The 20,531-nt window shown below is 37.8% G+C and overlaps 2 protein-coding genes across 6 annotated transcripts in view; one reads left to right on the forward strand and one right to left on the reverse strand.

The window, feature by feature from the left end:
* The window catches only part of LOC135696792 (uncharacterized), a 48,422-nt gene extending 33,669 nt beyond the window's left edge, over positions 1–14,753 (reverse strand). For 3 of the 5 annotated variants that reach the window (XM_089113828.1, XM_089113827.1, XM_089113824.1), the window contains exons 1-3: positions 14,633–14,753; positions 4,659–4,742; positions 470–540 (exon numbers count right to left, since the gene is read on the reverse strand). The gene's annotated coding sequence lies outside the window, so the exon portion shown is untranslated. Of the gene's footprint in view, positions 1–469; positions 541–4,199; positions 4,216–4,244; positions 4,285–4,658; positions 4,743–14,632 lie in introns of those variants that run through there. The other 2 variants (XM_089113825.1, XM_089113826.1) reach the window with 2 other exon arrangements.
* LOC135696794 (uncharacterized) lies at positions 77–13,484 on the forward strand. The gene is made up of 7 exons (XM_065216309.2): positions 77–564; positions 1,617–3,938; positions 4,701–5,014; positions 5,824–5,971; positions 6,658–10,575; positions 11,295–11,474; positions 11,829–13,484. Exons 1-7 carry the CDS (start codon positions 462–464, stop codon positions 11,870–11,872), a joined length of 7,029 nt encoding a protein of 2,342 aa, XP_065072381.2. The 5' UTR covers positions 77–461; the 3' UTR covers positions 11,873–13,484.
* Positions 14,754–20,531: the final 5,778 nt, after the last annotated feature.

A 20,531-nucleotide genomic window follows, 5' to 3' on the forward strand; every position in this document is an offset into this window, starting at 1 on the left:
AAGCAAGATTCTGATCACGTATGAGAAGGATTTAGTCGCTCGAAGACTTATTTATGATGTCCTGAATAGGGTAAACGAAAAACAGATTTTTCCTGACAATATACCAAGGAACAAGACCAACCAGTAAAGGATTTAAACACAAATTCCTTCTCGTCTTTTTCAAATGGTGTTCATGCAATTTTGTAAACAAAATCATGCTGCTTACAAACTACCAGCATAAAGCAGATTTCAGAAATTTACTTCATTAAAAATTCTGGCAAGTTAAGATTTTCACAACTGAAGGCTGGAAATATTAGGAAAATAAAGTTTATATGCTTTAGAGCTCTGGTAATAAAAATAATGGAGACAAAGTAATGTAATGGTTGTGTTTATCCAGAGGTAGTAGGACAAATTCGAGTAGAGTCATGTAATATTTCGTGAAAAGGATCTAGTAGTGAAGAGAAGACAAATAGTGTTTCAAAATGCTCACCTGTATAGCAATTATTAAAGACATTTGGAAAATATTAACGTTCGTCTTTGCCATGCTTGTCTTCATCCACGCTGTTGATATCAGGGGATCGAAAAGTAAGTAAAATCTTGTGTTCGTTTGTTATTAAGTATAAACAATCAAATGAAAGATCAAATAAGAAATAGTGCTTGTAACTTCTACGTTTAAGAAATTTGTTGTTCATATTAGTAGCTTTATGAGAAGTCATATGTGATGTATTGTTGACAAAGTAATCTATTAAACATTATGGAAAGCTTAAAAAGGCAATCAACAGTCACTTAAGCTACACGAAAGGTTTCTCAAAATTTTTTTCTCGGAGTAAGACAGTAAAACCCTCAAGTTAAAGATGCGAGATAGAAGAGAAAAGCATGTACAGGGAAAATATTAAAACACAGCCAATTGGCTAGTTCAATTAAAATTGGAATGAAGATATAGGAAATTGAGGGTTTATGTTCTGAGACAAAGCATGACCAGTTTACATCTTCTGAAATACATGTCGGCTTCCACAGATATAGGCCAGGCCAGGCTTGTTGTTTTGCCATATAAGTAAACAAGAGCAGAGGAGTTTTATGCCATCATTGTCGCTTCCCGTAAGTCATATACAGCTGAAGCAAATTCCCATTAAGAAACATCTATAAACACCGGGCTTTTTACAACGAATAGTAAGTAACTCAAGACCTGCTAGCGACTAAGGCTGTTTATCTGCTCCTTAAACTCTATCTTGTTCAAACTAAGCAATACTACAGGGTGGGTGTTAGAAAAATAGATCAATTTAGCAAAAACATTTTATCATGATATGAAAATTTTTAATATTTGTGATCACAAAGTAACATATTCAGTGAAATAGCAAAAAGTTTATCAACATCGATAAGGTTTGGGCAGATTAAAGAGGATTTGGGCAGATTGTTTGTTAGTTTTCAATGAATCTGCATAAAATTATCGCTCTTGAACAATATAATTCTTGCCTACCAATAATTGTTGCGTAAATAAATGTGGCAAAATAAACAACTTCCAGCATGATAAGTTTGGTATTCTGGGATCTTATCTTGATAAGATTAGATATTTTGAACATACACTGCAAATTTCTGTCTGCACACACACCTAAAATACTTTTGCCGGGCCTTTCTAGGTAAATCACTCGCGTTGGCACAAAAGCTCCATCTTCTTCCACATGGAAGGGCGGCAAAGGCGCCGTCATTGGCTACAGCATTTCAGATCTTAAAGCCAGAAAACATACTCCAAGCCAAATGGGACGAAAGTTTACGCAGATCGTATCCAATTTACCCGAATGTGATCCCAAAACAGACCCAGAGGCAATTGCCTAATAGACAAGATTATAACAAGCGTAAAGCACTCATTACAAACAGGCCTGTCGGTGCATCGAATAAAAACTTGATTAAATACAATATGCTACATCGACAGGCTATTCCAAAGCAGCCAATGCTTAGTAAGAGGCTTCTAGCCACTGCCAAAGGACTGACCAATCGAAACATGCCATTGCAAGTAGGAAACCCTGTGGAGGATCTCGATACAAAGCGGCAAAAATTGTGGTATCCAGGCGACCAGTTAAGTAGGCAATTATCACAAATGCAGGATGGAATACAAACCGCGTTTCCCATGACAGACAGGCGTTTGTCTGTAACTGAAATGAAGGTAGGACCGAGTCAAACTCTAACCTCGAATCAGATTTATAATAAATTGAACCCAAGGCATTTCCAATCGAGGCTAGCACCTCCGCAGCGAATCGTTCATTTGCGACAGCAGCAAGCGAGAATACAAGCAGAAAAATCTGCACCAAAGGATCCGAAAGGATATCTAAACACAGTGTCCTTGCTACTGCACCAAGATGGAGTAAACGAGGATTTCAATTTGGGAGGAACGACGTTGAATTCCCCATACGCTATGGCCTCATACATGTATAGAAACCCAAACAGCCGAATAACGAAACAAGGAGATTATTTTGGGCCGATTATCCCTGAAAAGCCAAGACAAGAGCAAGGTTATGGCAGAAGTAGACTACCGAAGAAAAAACCAAAGCTTGTCTCTTTTAAATCTAGAGGACGTTCCAAACAGTCTTACATTGAAAAAGGCCCATACGATGCAAACAGGGCTGGTGTCAATGTAAATGAAAAAGTGCCTGAAAAGGTTCTGTTTGACAAAGGAAAATTTCCTGGAAATAATGATAATGGGGAAGGCATCATCACTCCATCGAAATCGGAGCCTTATGATAAATTTGCAGGTACGAGTTTGCAGAATACTGGCGAAAATACGGGAAAAAGATTCACAAGCAACAGTTTAGAGCAAGCGGATACCGAGAATTCTAAAGTCGAGGCTGCAGCAAAAAGCGCGGCAGATCCAAGATGGGAGAAATGGCAACAGGAAAAGAATGATAGATGGGCACAGTATCAGCAACAAAAAGAAGAAAGGTGGAAAAACCTTACTGCAGGAGGGAACGAGAATTCTCAAGTCATGAACCAAAACCATTACGCTACGACACAGCAAGGTGACAGCAAACAGAGGTATGATATAAGCGGAGGAAATGACAACAGAAGTGAAACCCAAGCTACAGACGCAAATAACTACGACTATCACTACTTCACATCGACTCAAAGTGAACCTAAAGGAAAGTATGATTATAAGGCAGACGCAAAGCCTGAGAAAGCTGGGTTGGATCCAAATACAGAGGAGATATCACCAAACGGGGCAACAATTGGAAATATAAATGTTTCTCTTGAGAAAGGAAAGCCAACAGATGCGAGTCGAGATATAAAAGTTGGGGGACAGTCTAAAATTGTTAATTTAGAGGTAGTTGACAAGGGTGAGGATCAGTTACCGCCAAAAGAGACAAAAAAGCCGGAGCCTGAGAAAGGCGGGGTTCCGGAAAAAGGTCAACCGGAGAAAGGTGGTGTTCCTGAAAAGGGAGAGCCAGAAAAGGGTAGTCCTCTTGAAAAAGAGCCAGATAAAAATATACCTGAAAAGGGGGGAATGATAGACAAAGGGGAGCCTGATAAGGAAGGCATACCCGAAAAGGGAGAGCCAGCAAAAGGGGGTAGGCTAGAGAAGGGAGAGCCAGAGAAAGGAGGAGCATTAGAAAAGGGGGAACCGGCAAAAGGGGGTATTCCTGAAAAAGTAGGCCCACTGGAGAAAGGATGTCAGACAGAAAAAGGTGGCACTCTTGAAAAGGGACAGCCAGAAAAGGAATGCGAGCCAGTTGAAGTGAATAAACAAGAAAAGGAGAAGCCCGATGATGGTTGTAAAGGGGGACTAATGGGAAAGCCCCCGCCGGAAGAAAAACCAGGGAACACAGATTGCACAAACAAACCAGAAGTAAAAGAACCAGAAAAAGAGACGAAACCTGATACAATAGAAGGACTTGTTGAGCAATCGCTTTTGGATAGAATGGAGAAGAAACTTGCAAGTGTGCTGTCAATTATGGAATACTCGGGAGGCAGTGAGTGTCGCATACGTCACAATAGCCAGTCTTCCTTATAAAAGACCCGTTAATAAGCACCTTGCCTTTATTACCAGCAAAAACTTTAAAGACTTGGGATTGCTTCCAAAGTCATGAAAATAAACTATGATTACGATTTTTAACAAAAAACATACATTCCAATAAATGATAAATATAAGGCTTTCAAACAAACGTATGGTTATATGTGGATAAAACCAGATATAAAAAAGTTACTCTAAACATAGTCAAGGATATAGATACCCTTTCTAGGGGGGTACCATTGATCCAAAGTATAGCTATACAAACGTTTACAAAATTTCATCTTCTGGACTTTGGAAGTCTATATCTAAAATTGTAAGACAAAATTATAAGACATTGGAAGACAGTTTAATTGAGTGCTGTTTCTGAATAAAAAGAGACCAAATTTGTGGTGCTGATCGTAATTAAAAAAGTTAAAAATCATGAAAAGTAATGAAAAGTTAAACAAGCAAGATTTGGTTAATGGGGTCATTCTATAAAACTCTTTTAGGACATCACGTAAACCGAAACAACAATGTTGATCTTTTCTCCATACATCTAGGGTAGGGAATGTTGAATGTTGGAAAAAAGTCATATTGTAACTATAATGGAAGCTAAGCTTTTTGTGGGCAAGAGGTCTTTCTGCTTTTATGTGGAACATGATACAAAGTTACAATAAAAATGAAACTGACATAAACTTACCACTGCTAGTATCAGATTCACTCCTTTCTTCTTTTCTTGCAGTACATACCGTTGAAATCATGTCTTCCGGCTGTGACGACCCCCCTGCAAATAGAGAAGACTGCAGCAAAGCTCTAGGAACAATCATGGTCGACGGGTCGTTAGTTAGTGAAGACAAATTTGGGTTTAATATTGTTGTAATGGACTATCCAGCTTTTAAAGTCAAGATGGTGAAGAGTTACGATACAAACATGGACAGTGCTAAATCGCAGAAACTCTCTTCATTTCTGATGGGCCTTAAAGGAACAAACATTATACTGGTTGCCACCAAAGGAGACGTGGCTGGTGCTGTGGAACAGGAAGTTTGGGACACATTGGTAAGTCAGTATGGCTGGTTCATGATGGCACTTTTTACTCCAAATCCAGAAGCGGACAAACAATTTAAAACTACATTAGACCAGATAAAAATTCATCTTAAATGAGCAAAATTTGGCTTCTCTAAAGAAATTACTTTTACGAAAATTATCCCGATATCTTTCTGGGAGTAAGGAAAACATGGCGATCGCACAGTCAACGATCATGTAAGGTCAATGAAACCAAAAAGAGTCAAGTACCATTCCCGAGCCCCAGTCCCTTTTCAATGTTTTCTGGCAAAAGTTTTGAGAGCTTTAGCATGTTTTACGAAGGAAGGACAAACAATTTTCTGGATCCTTGGAGCTCTTCCCTGCTTTGCAAATCATACCTATGCCAATTGCACCAATCTGTTAACATTTTGCACCTCTCTTCATACAAAACTTACGTTGTCTCGAAGTCCAATAGCATAACCAGAATCGTTAGAAAAGGGGTTTTCCTTATGGAGACATAACACTACAAATGATACATCCTTGGACATTTGTGGGCTCCTTTTAGGACTGTTATACGGACCCACTATACGCTAACAAAAAATTTGTGATATTTTAATGACATTAGGACCAGACCTACTACTGCTCTTTGGAGGGGGGATGGGGGTCGTGCGTCTCTGACAATTACAGAAATCCTTTGTTTCAAATGAAAAATTCCTTTTTGTTCATATTGATTTTGTTTACAAACAATTATGCCCCCCAATAACCCTATCAATCCTACGGTACTGAACGATCTGTTTTAGAGACACGTCAATTTTGCTGACTTTTGCATCTTTTCTCCACAGACATTATTTGGCGCTAGACCACCGTTTGAGAAAGGTCGTCGTGCTTCATTTGCTTTTATTGGTTGCCGTGGTGAATGTCAGTTGCCATGGCTACAGCAGGTGCAAAGACCCGCAGGAAAAGGGCCTAGTACAATTCAGCTAATTGTTGGTGAGTTAGGTTTTGATATTAATGGTTGAGCCTATTGTCATTCACTGAAGCAGACTAAAAATAGTTGCAAACGCTTATGAATTGTTTCATTCAAACATTATTGGTCAAAGGAAGAAAGAGCCGCTGTTCTTAGCAATGTATTTTACTTTTCACAGATTAAACGCAGCTGTGGAGCAGTGGCGTAACGCAGTTTAGGGTACCATAGTTTGATAGCTAAGGGCCCAAAACCAAAAGAGGTCCCTAAATTACTTTTAAATCCATATTTTTACGACTTCGCTCAAGTTCTCTTCATTTTTAAAAGCGTTTAAGACAATCAACTGAAGATTCCTTAACTCAGCCCACCTAATTAAAGGAGAAGAAATCTTATTTTTACAATGTGTTTGACATTCTCTACAGTGTTGAATTAGACTTTCTTACAGTCCAAAAGTAGGGGCACTCTCTCAGTTTTCTTCCTTAATGGCCCCAGATGCCTCCGTTACGCCACTGCTGTTGAATGATTTGACAGAGAACAAGAAACTTGTATTTTCCCTTTATTTAAATTGTCTAATTGAATTAATCATGAAATGTAATTTGCAAGGAAAGGAAAGCATTATTTGCATAAATCGTGCAATTTACTGACTAGCCATTTTGAATCAACCTCGTGCTGCAAAACTGACTTATCTACATGACGTCGTATTTCATTATAGGGGTCAACAAAGAATACGTTGCATTTGGAGGCGGTGGCTCTGTTGTTTTTGAAGCCATTAAACCTGACGGCAAAGGTGCATCAATGAATGAGGGATACAATGCTGGCATACCATCAAGTTTGACTCCTGACCAAGCAATGGCCGAGAAAATGACAAAAGAAGTGCCTCATAAGCCACACGAAATGTTCAGTAGCCAAGAAATCATACCAGATATCAGCAGTTCAAAGGGACAGGCAGTTGCTGCTTCGTACCTGAACCGCCAGGAATCAGGAGAAATAGGCCTTGGCAGGGAGGTGCCCATGCAAGCAGTGGATAAATCATCCCCTTACGGACGAGGCCTTCACTATGCAATGGACTCTGACCGCCAAAACGCAACAGGTAACGGAGGCACTGCACAAGCAACGAGGATTCAGAATGGTGGCGATGATAACATGGTTATGAGCAAAGGAAAATACAACAACGAGGTAAAATTTACGCAATACGACGCGCCTGATACAGAGAGTCACAGCGCTGAAGCAATACCAGCAGAGGCAGAAGCAGACAATGAGCCATTGCCACTCGAGTCGATGATAATGCCAAATCAAGCTCAACCAGTGCAGTCGGCGTTGTTTGCAGAAAAGCCTGATACACACAAGGAGGGAGAAGCGATTAGACAATCAGGCGCGTTGCAACTAGGTGATATGAGTACAAATAGAGTAGCGGATAAAGGAAGCAGCCATAGCAAGTATGCCAAAGACGGTAGTTTTCAACAGAGTGAGACGTATTCAGCAGAAAACAGCAAGACAGCTCTTGATAGGAACAAACAGCAGTCGATGCAGTTTCATGATCATGGTGGTACTGATAGCGTAAGAGGGCATGAAAGACTACAGGCAGACTCAGGGAAGAATGGAGCAGACTTTCATGGAAAGCAGCCTTTGTCAGATGATAGACCTTCTCCCGCCAACAATGCGAATCCCATCCACCACAATAACTTTCAGGCGGTTGAAAAAGGTCGTCAGTTTGAAACTGGTTTGTCCAGCGCAAAATATCCCAATGAAGATTCAGGAAGAGAAATGATGCATTCAGAAAACAGCAAACTGATGAATGAAAATAAGCAACAAATGCATGGCGATAAGGAAGAATCTGATGTTGGTGCTCAAGGAGTCAGTGATCAAAAGTTTGGGGACCATAGTTTGGGTGGCCAGAAATCTAGTTCCCCAGGGATTGAAAGCCATGGGTTTGATAGCCAAAGAGCACCCCCAAAAGTGAATGGGATGGAACACAATATGGGTTTACCTGGAAAAGAACAACAAGGAAATTATGATAATAAAAACAGCGGATTTTCAAAGCCACCTAATGTTGCTTCAAAACAGCAAACGGATTCTGTGTCTCCTAAGCAAGAGCAGGCAAAAGAAAGGGGTCCCTGTAAACATTGTGATATCAAACCAGAGGTGGAATTTAAGCTTGAAGCATCAGACATGGAAACAGGTCCTTCTAAATGCAAAGGATGTGGAAAAAACCCAGAGCTAAAACCAGAAGTAGAGAACCTAGGGATGAATGTGTCCGTGAGTAATAAGATAGTATCACCGATGACAGTTGTAACCAATGCAGAGGATCTCAAAGGGCCTGTGCCCATCCCTTTACAAACGAAACAGAATTTGCATCCAAGTCAAGGTGATTCACCTGGTAGCCAAAGAGGAAGTGAAAACCTGGGATTTAAGACTCAGAAAGAAGTTGACAACATTCAAGAAATCAAAAACAATCATTTTGACCAAAACAGAGCAGAGGAAGAGCATAAAAATCATGCAAACCAAGAGAGTACCCATCAACATAACAATCAAGAACTCTGCAAACACTGTGATGTCAAACCAGAGGTGGAATTTAAGCTTGAATCATCAGACATGAAAACAGGTCCTTCTAAATGCAAAGGATGCGGTAAAAACCCAGAGCTAAAACCAGAAGTAGAGAACCTAGGAATGAATGTGTCCGTCACTAATAAGATAGTGTCGCCCATGAAATTTAGCACAAAGGCTGAAGAGCCGAAGCCAATGTCTTTGCAAACAAAACAAACTCTTCATAAAGGCTACGATGATTCTTCTGCTAGTCAAAGCAAAATTGAGCAATTAGCAGTGAAAGACAATCAGAACAAAAATTCAGGAAGCACAAAATATTTAGGCGCATCACCAAATAGATTGCTTGATGGAGACCAAACTCGTCATATTGCTCTTCACGGTACACCTGATGACCAGAATTTTATGAAATTCACTGGTGACAAGGAACAAGAGTTTGGAAACCAAAAACATTATGCCGAACGCCCAGAAAATGAAGTCAATAAGCTTGCAACACAAAGTGAGACGCGTCCATCATCCTCACATCTAGATATATCACCAAAGCAGAGTACCGTTTCACATTTTACAGAGCAAAAGGACAATTCCAAAGAAACAACACAGCACAAAGAAACAGGAAATCAAGGATCAAACAAGGGTATGTCTGCTGAAAATGCACCCATCACAAGTTCCTCCCAAAACCATGTTTCTACTACGTCTGCAAAAGACAATAACCAAAGTCACGAGACTCAAAAATTGTTACCAGCGAACAAACCCCAGAATGTAAAAAGTCCTGGCAATACAGGTCATATAGCATCGTTCCTGGAAAATGATACAGTTCCTGGAAAACATCTGTTAAAGAACGCTCCTTCAAGAGATCCAAGCACAGAAGAACAACATCATGCCACTTCTAGCAAAGAAGGATTTGTAGAAGATCAAAAATCGTCTAATATTTCTACGTTAGTGGAAATCATCAGCAAAGGAATGAAAGCTTTAAGAGAGAGTAACATTGACCTTGGTGATGAGAAGAAGCTTTCTGGACATTTAAATAAAGATGAAGATATGAGCCGGAAGAAGGAAGAAGATAGCGATGACAAGAGCAAAGGTAAAACGAAGGAAAAAGAAAGCAAGGGAGCTGAGAAAACCGAAGATAAGAAAAATGCTGCCAAAGAGAAAGGGGATCTGGCCAGTGCCTTTCCGATAGTTACAGAACCACAAGAGATCGTTTCCAAATTAGTAAATGGGGATAATAAACAATCAGATAGCAATAAATTCAAAGATGATGCACACAAAATAGAGGATAAGATTGACTCAGGAGAAAATAGTTTTCCACAAAAGAATATCGCAGAAGAGTTTGATCAGCCCAAGAATGGTTGGCATCAAAAGAACTGTGACAAAAACCCGGAGCTATGCAGAGGACTAAATGCTGGGAATAAAGGCGGGCCTACCAAAGAGAATAATGACAAAACAGAGGACAATTTAGATAAGATATTAGGGAATGGGTTATCGCAAAACGCAAAAGCCAGTCAACTAGAGATAGATTGTGATTCCTTTAATTCACTACCAGAACGCCAAAAACGGACATTCAGTAGAGCGTTGATCGCAAGATACAAGAAGGATTGTTTTCAGCAGAACCAAAAGCTTGATCCCTTAAATGTGGATGACATCAAGAATGAAGACGGTGATCATAACAACCCTATTGCGCAAAAACTGGGGCTTAAAACTGCCAGCGGAGCAAAACCCATTGCAGGGAATATTGACAAGATTAATCTAAGCTCGGCAAAATTAAAGATTGCCTCTTACTTGAACCAAGAAGCCATGACTAAGCCTCCTTCTGATTTCCATCCCGGTTACACAACAATGGCCTTTCCACAAGGGGCAGCGATAGTTGAAAAGCGACTAGAAACGATGCCGGATACTAGTGAGACTTTCATATCCCGGACAGCTCGTCCGGACTTTTCATCATTGACAGCTGAGAATTCCGGTAAGTCATCGGAAATGGCATTTTACTTCAATCAAAAGAACAAACAAAAAGGAAAGGACACACTGATGCGAGCCCTACCGGATAGAGGCGCTGCAAAGCCGGATGCTAGTTCTTCAGGAAATAGCTACGGTAAGTGACACCCTTGACGAGTTTATACGCGAGCAATCATCCCATGTTCATTCTAGCTCATGGAATGGAAACGTTGACTGTTAACATAGGAACAGGATGATTGCACAAATCTTTGAGTTTCTGTTTGAACCGTAAATCCTCGAATAAACCCCCACGTAAAAATTATTTTTGCAAATAAGACCCCGGGAGCTTATTCGAGGATTTACGGTATAGGAAGGCAATCGTCCGGTTCAAAATTTTGGTTTGAAACAGAACAATACGATAAGAGCTGGTCCAGTGCAGGCACAACAACTAAGTGTTCCACCTTCACAACACCGTGGTTTTCATAAACATTAAAACACTGAAATTTGCTGGTTTTATAGCACTGGAAATGGTACGGGTTATCATAACATCCAGAAAATCCATAATTGTCTCTATACTACCAAACAGCCATGCTGTTGAAGACACACTGTCTCAATAGCCGACCGTTCACCTAAACAATACGCTCTGCATACAATTTTGAGAAATCATTGAAAATTAGTCCGGGGTTGCGATTAGATGATAAAACAACAGCCTAGTGTATAATGCAGCCAATAGGAATTTAGGTGACCACGAAAATTCAAAGATGTACAGTTCCTACTAGCAGAGAAAACTAAAGCACCAGGAGCCATATGAGACTTTTCTTGGCCATTTGAGATTTTTAGCAAACGGATCGACTAATGACTTTTTAAATATTTCAGACCAAGGTGATGTCTATCAAATGGCTGACAGTCTTCTTCAAAAAGATTTTGCCATGGCTTATAAAGAAGCTTCAAATGCACTGAACGAACAAGTTGAGAATGAGCAGCGGAGATTAAATAATCAGAAAGTTTCTTTATTAGCGAAAAGAAGATTAAAGAAAACAAAAGTTAACAAACCAGGTGAGGAATAATAGAAATCTCATAAGCATGCTGTGACAAGTAGAAAATTATTTATGGGGTAAAATAGGGGGCCTAGGGATAAATTCTCCTGAAATCTTTTTGCAAAACCTAATTCTTTATACTCTTAGAGTATTTTATTTAACATTAATATCACAATTTTATCCAATAAAATTATATAAATGCTCAGGATATTTCAAAATTGCACCCTTTACTTTATAGATTGTTGGTGCCCAAAGTTCTCATAGCTGCTGCAACAATGTTATGTAGTATCTTAATGAAGTAAATCTTTCCAATCTTTTGCATTAGAGCATCTTGTATTTGATGATTCCTGAAAAACTGCATTTCAAATTTTAGGGACAGCTTCAAAAGCAAAAGCTTTTTCAAAAGTGAAAGGATAGTCTTTAAATGGTCAAAGAAAGAATTCTGGTAAAAGCAACAACTTCATGGCAAGCAAACAAATAAACAGCCCAAGCAAGTCTTTTTCAAGAAAAAATTTGAACAACAATTCAAGTGGAGAATTGTTGACAAATAAGAGAAGTTTGTGTTTAAATGTACAGGAAGAAAGTAACGTGAAAGTTCGATCTAGTCAATATCGTTCAAGAAAATATTCTATCAAAACAATTCATTGCATAATCAGGAGATTTGATTTAGAAACAATCTGATATTTATTGACATTTAAGGTTTTAGAGTAATATATTTTTGTGAACATTGTTTTAAATTTGGTAGCTTTTTGGCATTTATAGTTTTACATTCTTAGCTTAATCTTCCTTCCGCTCAGAAGACCCATTTAGCATATAACTATGCTTAAAAAATACTACCAATAAAATAATCGTGCTCACTTTTGAAAATATGTGAACTTTCAATTTTTTGGTAGAGACTTTTGTTTCGAGGAATAAAAGCCCTGGCATTTGAAAATAAATTTATCTTACTTATCATGTTTTTTAAATCAAAGCATAGTGTAATCTGTTCTAAAAAAGAAAATCAAGCTTTGCACTAAGTATACAAATCCACGTTTATAAACAAGCCGATTGTTACACAATGAATGACTTAGTACAAAAAATATGACATAATCTATAAGGGTCCTAAAAAGCAGGATAGACTGAAATAGGAAGTTATTTCATAATTTGGAGAAATAAAGGTGTTATGTATAGTGGATGATGTGTTTGGTGTGTAAGAAATATACATACTAATGGCCAAAAAGTCTGCAAATTTAATTATGAATAAATTGCTATCTAATTATTATCTATTGTATATAAAATTGAAAAACTTGCTATATTTACGATGTCTTATTGTTAAAACAAAGTTGCATGTGCAGAGATGAGAAACAATATTCCATCAATGGCTCATACGTTTTGACAAGATAAATGGAAGTAATCAAGAATATCTTTACAACTAGTCAGAGCTAGGTACCAGGTGGCTTATGGAGAGAAACTCTGAAAGAGTTGTACAGGATAATGTAGTTGGTCATTTAAGTTATAGAGAGTTTTATTTCTTTTTCAACTTTATCAACAACAACACTTTAAATGTATTGCATGTTCTTTCTTTGTCAACCTGGTCTCGAAACGTTTATCAAAGTAGAATGTGTTTTTGCATATAGGGACCAATTCTCTGATCCCAGCAATTTTTATCTTCATATTTGGCAAAAATGGCTCATAGAATTTGAATCTTCATGTTGAAATTAGCTTGTGCTGAAAATTTCAAATTGTTTGGGTCATCAGGCTGCGAATTGACCCATTTTCAAAATTTAACTTTTCCTATACATTTTCAATGGAAATTGTTGCTGTAGTGAAATTTTTTCTATAATAATGATAATAAAAGCGATAATATTAGAAAACAAACTGGTCAGCACTACCGGATTGGTAAGCGATTATTCACTGAAAAACTTTAAGAAATATCTATCAGTCAAATCTAAAGAAACATCTAAATATTCAAAACAAAGTAACTTACTGCAGAACAGTCCAAACAACATCATTTTTTCAGTATAAACTAATTTAAAGATGAAGATTTCAATTCTGAAGTCAATTTTTGAGAAAGATCCATAGAAAGCAAGATACAAAATCAATTACGTCAATCCGCAACAAAGAACCTCGTGTTTTTGGGTCAACAAATGTTACCTTGATTACCAGTTCCCATTTTCAGAGGTCAAATTCACGGCAATGCTTTAAAGTGCCTGTGACATGATTTTTTTTATTCTCTTAATTGAAGCGTTGCACTGCTCTTATAGTAGATCTCAACTTTTTTTTGAAATAAAAGCGTTTTGATATTGAAATTAAGCAAAATAGTGCGGCCTAGCCAAGTCGCTTTATCGTCATTTGCCGTTCTCTTGTGACGTCATGGGAGGAACTCATTATTGTAACAATGTAAGCGCTACCTTCAAAAATCTTATCCTTGCTGCCACTACTTGCTCTGGAAATATCGCTCCTCTTAGCCCTGTTAGATTTCCCTCATTGACTACGATACAAAAACTCGAAGGAGAAGGCGATCGGGTCCCTCCCGTGACGTCACTGTCTACTCATGCTGAAAACCAAGATGGCGAATTTTGGCGTAGAAGATCGCCAATAACTCCTTCATTTCTCACGAAACGTAAAAACTAACCTCAGAAATGAAAATAACAGGCCTTTTTACATGAGAATAGATATATAAACCCAAAAGTACGAAAATCATGTCACAGGCACTTTAAGTGTGAATAAAAACCTGCAAATACAATTTTCTTACTTTGGGCATTAAAACAAAAACAAAATTGATTGTCCATCACACATGCTCCAGGAACTAAACTTCAAATGAAATCTTTATATTTTTTTTAAAAAAGTTAGCAAAGGAGTCTTTTCCAATACTTGGAACTTTTATTTAGCTATGAAAATATGAAAAAACAGTAAAACTTTGGTGAGCACAGTACAGGATAACCGGAGGGTAGTTGCGTTCGAATCGTCAAAACGAATCGCCTATCGTCAGGCCTATATAATTATGTAATCAATTAAAGGAGAAACTCAAGGCACACAGCTGTCTTATTCATTGCATTAAAAATTACTAATCGTAATAATTTTATTATGTATAATCACGATCATCAAGCTGTACGGGTCCATGATTCTGGGATTGGCTTTGTTTAAGATACGGGCGTCTTTCTAATATAAAAAATCATTCATTTATGTCGTTCTTACCTCGATTCTTCGTCTAGATGCCACCCCAAAGCACTGGCAACATGACATTTTGATCATATTAGTTTCTAGATTAGGCCTTAAAAACATGCTGTCACGTCCAGCCTCCCTTTCATTTTCCCGCGTAAATATAAGGTTGGGGGTTAAAATTTCATGTCGTTACCAAGACAAAATTACCTAAGCTTGAGAATTATCTTGGCTTGGATAATTGCTAGAATATTTTGTCAGGATGATAAATAAGGCGAACTATATCGATCTTTCTTTTTATGATCATAAGACCTAAAGTAAGGATATAAATGCTCCCTTTGACAAAAAATTTTCTACGTAAGTGGAAAAACATTAGACGATGAGACAGTAGGGAAACCATGAATTATATGAAGATTAGCTCAAAAATAAGAATAGTTTAAGATAAACACTATTATTGCTAGAAATAGATAAGTCTTCTCAAAAAATGACAAGTCTTTTCAACAGTTATGATAAATCCAGTGATATCATCAGCTGGGACAATGAAGTAGTGGCGAGTTCTGAGGGTATGTCCGAGCTGAAACCGTGCTCTTTAATGTCGCCGAAATGTCCCCCCTATGAGTCATTTTAATGCCATGGCCCTTTCAAAAACGATATTTTTTATTAGCACACAAGGATTTTAACTCGTCCTCAGGTTTAAGCTTTGGTCAGAATCTCTGTTTAAGATACGCTTTAAACGTGGAATTGCAGACAGGCAAAATAGATATGTGGATGGTATTTCTGATAGACATATCAACAGAGACGATGCGAAAACTACCGATGTAACAATGGAGCGATGATGCAATTTTTGTTTGAAAACTTTAATCTGAAACAAATTGCTGATATTAGGCTCAACAAAATTAAAATGAATTTGGACGCGAGACAAAAGCAAGACTCTTCAGAGCTTCGTGGGACATCCCTCCAAATATGATTGCATTCGAAATTAACGAAGTTTTTCAAACATATCTTTCAAACATATCTCGTGAATACCGAGCAAGAATGTTTCTGCAGGGTTAACTACACTACCCTATCTATTCTATATAAACAAACTGGATATGGAATTTGGGGGTAATCAAGGAAATAGTCATTTGCCTTTATCATCTAGTTACAGCCTTTTATCATCTAGTTACAGACTGCTATAGTTCAAGCTGGATACCAGAGCAAGCCTCTTCGTCGTTAAAATTGCAAATTTCGCCGTTAAGAAATGGCTAACAGAAAGAACTAAAAAATAAAAGAAAAGACCACTATTCTAGTTTATCTTTCAAACTTTACAAGCATGTAAATAAAGTAGCCACATTTTTGCTAATTAAATATATTATCTTTCTTTATTAAAACACAAGTCATTCATATTTGCAACTATTAACTTTGATAAAATAAAATCGAGTCACTTTTTAACTACTTTTGTTTTAGGTTTACACAGAAGTTAAATACTTTGACTTACAAAAAGCATTTTAATTTACAGTAAGTTTTCGAGCTTTGCGACAGTACAGTAATTTATGTCATTTTAAGGGCTGGTACTGCATAAATCAACAAAACAGAAATAAATATTTCCAAAACAAGACTGATACAGTCGTTTAGAGACTGCTTATTCTGAAAGCAATCGACTGACAGGCTCGATTCAATTGTCTATCAAAATTAGCCAATCAACAAACGCGCAAGTAGTATCACACTCATTGATTGGTCAATTCATGATTGACAGATGGTTAAAGCTATTTAATATCTGTCGATTACTTTCAAGTTAAATACTTAACGCTTCGCATATGTTTAGGGAACTACACCAGAAACTTGGCTTAAAAGTAGCAACATTGAATAGGAGTTAAGTCCTGTTGTGTTAGTGAATGCCTTTTTATGGCAATGTGTTTGTCTTTCAACATGTAGTGTGACGGTCGTATTATCCTGTTAATTAGCTTCCGTTTATGTTATTAGTTGATCACGATATAAGTTAGTCTTTCTGTTGGATCATTTGAGAAAACATCAAAGAATGAGTATCATTTGTGTGTTACTTATTCAGGGCCTAGGTCCTTTGGCCTAGCCCATCCCTCCACAAACGGGCTAGTTATTCACCGTCATAAGAAGAACCCTGCTCGTTACAGGAGGATGGGTTGCTCAAATGTGTCATTCATTTCTCTTTGTATAAGAGGGACTGAAATACTGACTGGAGTAGACACTTTGTTGGATAACAAACTTAAAGCAATATAATTGTCCTTTTTTTCGCTTAAGACGGATCGTTTATCCAAGAGGGTGATATAGAGGGGTCTTTCAATTTGAACAGTGTTGGAAATTCAAAGCTCTTAGTGGCATACATTACTGGTCGCATACATTACAACAGTAAATCTGGGCATAAATTTAAATACAAATTTTTAGTTTAAATACACTATCTCTATGCAATGCGGATTGTTGAATGCTATCAATGGCACAAATTCCAGTTGAAATCATCATTAGACTTTCTTGTGTAAATTCTCCTCTAACATGAAGTAGTTGGGGAAAAATCTGAACTCTGAACAGTATTTAACGTTGCGTCAAAATTGACGTCTGCAGATTCAAGAATTGTTTATGGGAAAATGATAAGCATGTACTGAAATCTCATTTCTGCTTGGAATGTCGTATCAACTTCTTTGGATGATGGCATTAAAGTTGGATGTCTGTAGTTAAAACGTCATTATTGTGACTATGTACTCAAACATGATCTAACTCTGACTGGACTGACATGCTCGGAAAATGTCCCAAAACATACGAATATCATTGCGTCATCTTGCACGAGTGACTCTGCAACATGAAATCCAGCTGCTTGATCTCACTGCGCATGCTCGCAATTTCTGTTGTCATTGAATCGTTGCAGCTTTCAAGCTCTTTGACTTCCTGGGGATAAAAGGCATTAAAACAATAAATCACACTGATTGAAGACTGCCAATGTGACAGGGCCATCGAAAGCGGGGTGGACTGGAGGGAAGGGGGGTATGGAGCCCTCTTAATAATTGTCAAATTGAATTATATTTCCTTTTTTAACAGTGTATTGAATGAGAGACAATGTAATGGGCAGCCCCCTGATATGGAGTACGTTCCAACGGCACTACAATGTAGTGGGAGATCACAATTAGAGATCTCCTTCAAACTCAAACCAAAATCGTTGAAATTTAAGAATGATTTAACAAAAACTTTAAGAATATTGTGACTCAGTAAAATATCAGGCATCCTTGTAAAAAAGAGGGAATTCAGAAAAATACCTGCTCCAACTGTTTTATTAGCTGTCTCCGCCTCTCTCGGCTTCTTTGTGCAGCCAACCTGTTCAACTCTTTCTTTTTTCGGTATCGTTGCTCCTCCTATGACGAAAAACAAGAATTTAAGTTTATCTTACGATACATCTATCCAAAAGAAACTCGAATTTCTTCTTCTTTTTTTAGGCAGGTATTCAAATCAATTTGGCATCACCTTCTACTTGAACTAAGGAAATTTATTTAAGGGAACTTTCCTCAGACAAATGCAGTGCTGCAAGTTCTATCTTAAAACAGTCTTTTTTCTGATAAAAGGAACACTCTTATCAAAATCATTAAAGAAAACGTCTTTAAATTTAATTGGAGAATTATATGGAATTGATAGGAATTCTTTAAAGTTCCTATATATCAAAGGAAGTTAAGCTCCTAACGATTATAAAAAAATTAAGGGTGGCTTTATCAGAACTTATAAATTTGTTGTAGTTCAGGAATAGATATGTCTGAAACAGATTAAAGGCAGTGGCGTCGCCAGCTCGAAAAAACTGGGATGGACAAAAACAAATTTTCTCGCCCACGCCCTTCAGACTCTTGGAAAATCCTTTTAAGTATTTTTTATCTATTTTGAGATTTTTGGACAAGCAACTTTCTCAAGCAGCATTTTTCACAACGGTGGCTTTTTGACAGTGCGAAATCGATCTGATCAGCCCTGCCCCCCCCCCCCCTTCCAAAGGTTTTTCAATGGATTTCGATAAATTAGAAAATCGACTTCTGGGAAAACTGGGAAAAATCCACCCCGTGGAAACGTCACTGATTAAAGGACCAAAATACTTCTATTACCCTCATAGTTTGCCTCTAGCCCAAATATCTTTGGTTACTGGTTTTGAACTACAAACAGCATAAGGGAATAAAGTATTCGTGTATTTACAAAATCTAGAATTTTCAGTCAAAGCACCGTGAAGACTATCCTAGGCGATGCATTAAATACCATTTCAGCTGCGCAAATATGTTCTAACAGACACCAGCAGCTTTTTGAAGCCATTAGCGCATATCCAAAGTAGTTATTACGAATTAAAATAAACGGTAGAATGTTTCCCTTGGTTCTGCCACCAAAAACATCAGCACATTTTAAAAGGAACGACCTACAGGTCTTGTCAGAAGGCACCGAGGTGTTAAAGCTCCGGCTCAATATTGATATTTCTGCTATCAAATATGCATACACCAATGGGATAGGAGGGTGCAGGGTTGTATCATGTATTTAAACCACCTTTCAGGTGTTTGATCAGTGGCAGTGACAACGCCAGCACCCACAGTGTGGGAGGTGGACAAAGCAATATTTTAGAAGTCAAAAGCCCTTATACCAACTGGGAACACCAGTAAGGAACACCCGTGACCGACTCTGAATTTGCCGAAAACCAAAGCCCGTCTCTATTGGTCACACTGGCCTTCCTCGTGTTCATTAACAATATGTCCCCATATTCTTGAGGTCTGTAGTTTGACTCTTCAATTATTAACAATATGGCCGCCATGTTCTGGAGGTCTGCATTTTAGTTCTTCAATCAAAATTATCTTACATTCCAATTTGTTTTATTATACAAGCATCTTCGATGGCTTGCTAGATGGAGGGCTCCATAAAAATCAGCACTTGCTGAAGGGGTTTAATATATCAAATCAAATTAAATCCAAATCGATAAACATTTCATGAAAATTCAAACGATTTTGTTTTTGATCGCGTCTGTTTCGATAGGGAAGAATCTCAGTTTCGTATCACACTATTGTCGTCAATTCTTTGTTAGAAACGGATTTTTATGGGTTTCTATTACATTGTTCGCTAACAGGTCAGTCAATGTAAATTCATCATGATAAAGCAAATTTACGGTGTTATCACATTCGAATATTCCGGTTATCAGAGTTTGCGAAACCTCTCTTCAGAAACTAGCTCACTCATTACCCAAACATATTCCGTATATGTGAAAATCCGGTCTGTGGGCCATGCGAGGGAGGGGGACTGGAGAGGAAATACCTCGGTAGTCCTTGGCAAGATTGATTTTGTATCTCGTCTAATTTCGGGGGAAAATGCCGGGAGAGGGGAAATATGTTGGCATATACTTCGTTATTTTTATTTTATAATTTTGAGATTGCCACCATGTATAAACAATTAGTCTTCAGCATTCCTTATTGGTAAAATTGGCCTTCCATGTAGATTTGAGGGTGCGTCTTGCATTTAATATCAATTGGAATAGGAATTTCTTGAATTTAACAATAAAGCTTTCCATTGTCTTAGCTTATCACGAGGCCAACCTGATATGAAATATTCCTTTGCAAAGGGAACACGACTAAATAAAATTACGAAATTTTTGAAAATATTTTTCTTGTTTTATCTACTAGCGACGTTGTTTAGGCAGTACATCCTCTCAGGACAAGCTCAGCCGCAAAATCACAGATTTATTGTGACTTTACTTGCGTCAAAGGACACGCCAACGGTTTTTGGGTTTTAGTTTTCAATAACAGCGTTGTTTTGGTGGCGAACCCCAAGAGGCAAATTCTTAATATGACTTTTAATGCAAGCTTTTGGTTTTAAGTGTGGGCGTGCCAGCCACAAGACTCTTTGAGGATCAACAGAGACATCAAACAGTTATTACACCATGAGTTTCAAAAAGGATAATTTAATAGTGATTGGTTTATTCTGA

Source organism: Rhopilema esculentum, chromosome 18 (genome assembly GCF_057945365.1).
Source record: "Rhopilema esculentum isolate cy_ngs chromosome 18, ASM5794536v1, whole genome shotgun sequence".
Taxonomy (NCBI): domain Eukaryota; kingdom Metazoa; phylum Cnidaria; class Scyphozoa; order Rhizostomeae; family Rhizostomatidae; genus Rhopilema; species Rhopilema esculentum.

Coding starts and splice junctions, on each gene's coding strand:
- LOC135696794 (XM_065216309.2), top strand. CDS start 462: ATGCTCACCTGTATAGCAATTATTAAAGACATTTGGAAAATATTAACG. Junction 565..1,616: donor TGATATCAGGGGATCGAAAA/GTAAGTAAAATC, acceptor GGGCCTTTCTAG/GTAAATCACTCGCGTTGGCA. Junction 3,939..4,700: donor TATGGAATACTCGGGAGGCA/GTGAGTGTCGCA, acceptor CTTTTCTTGCAG/TACATACCGTTGAAATCATG.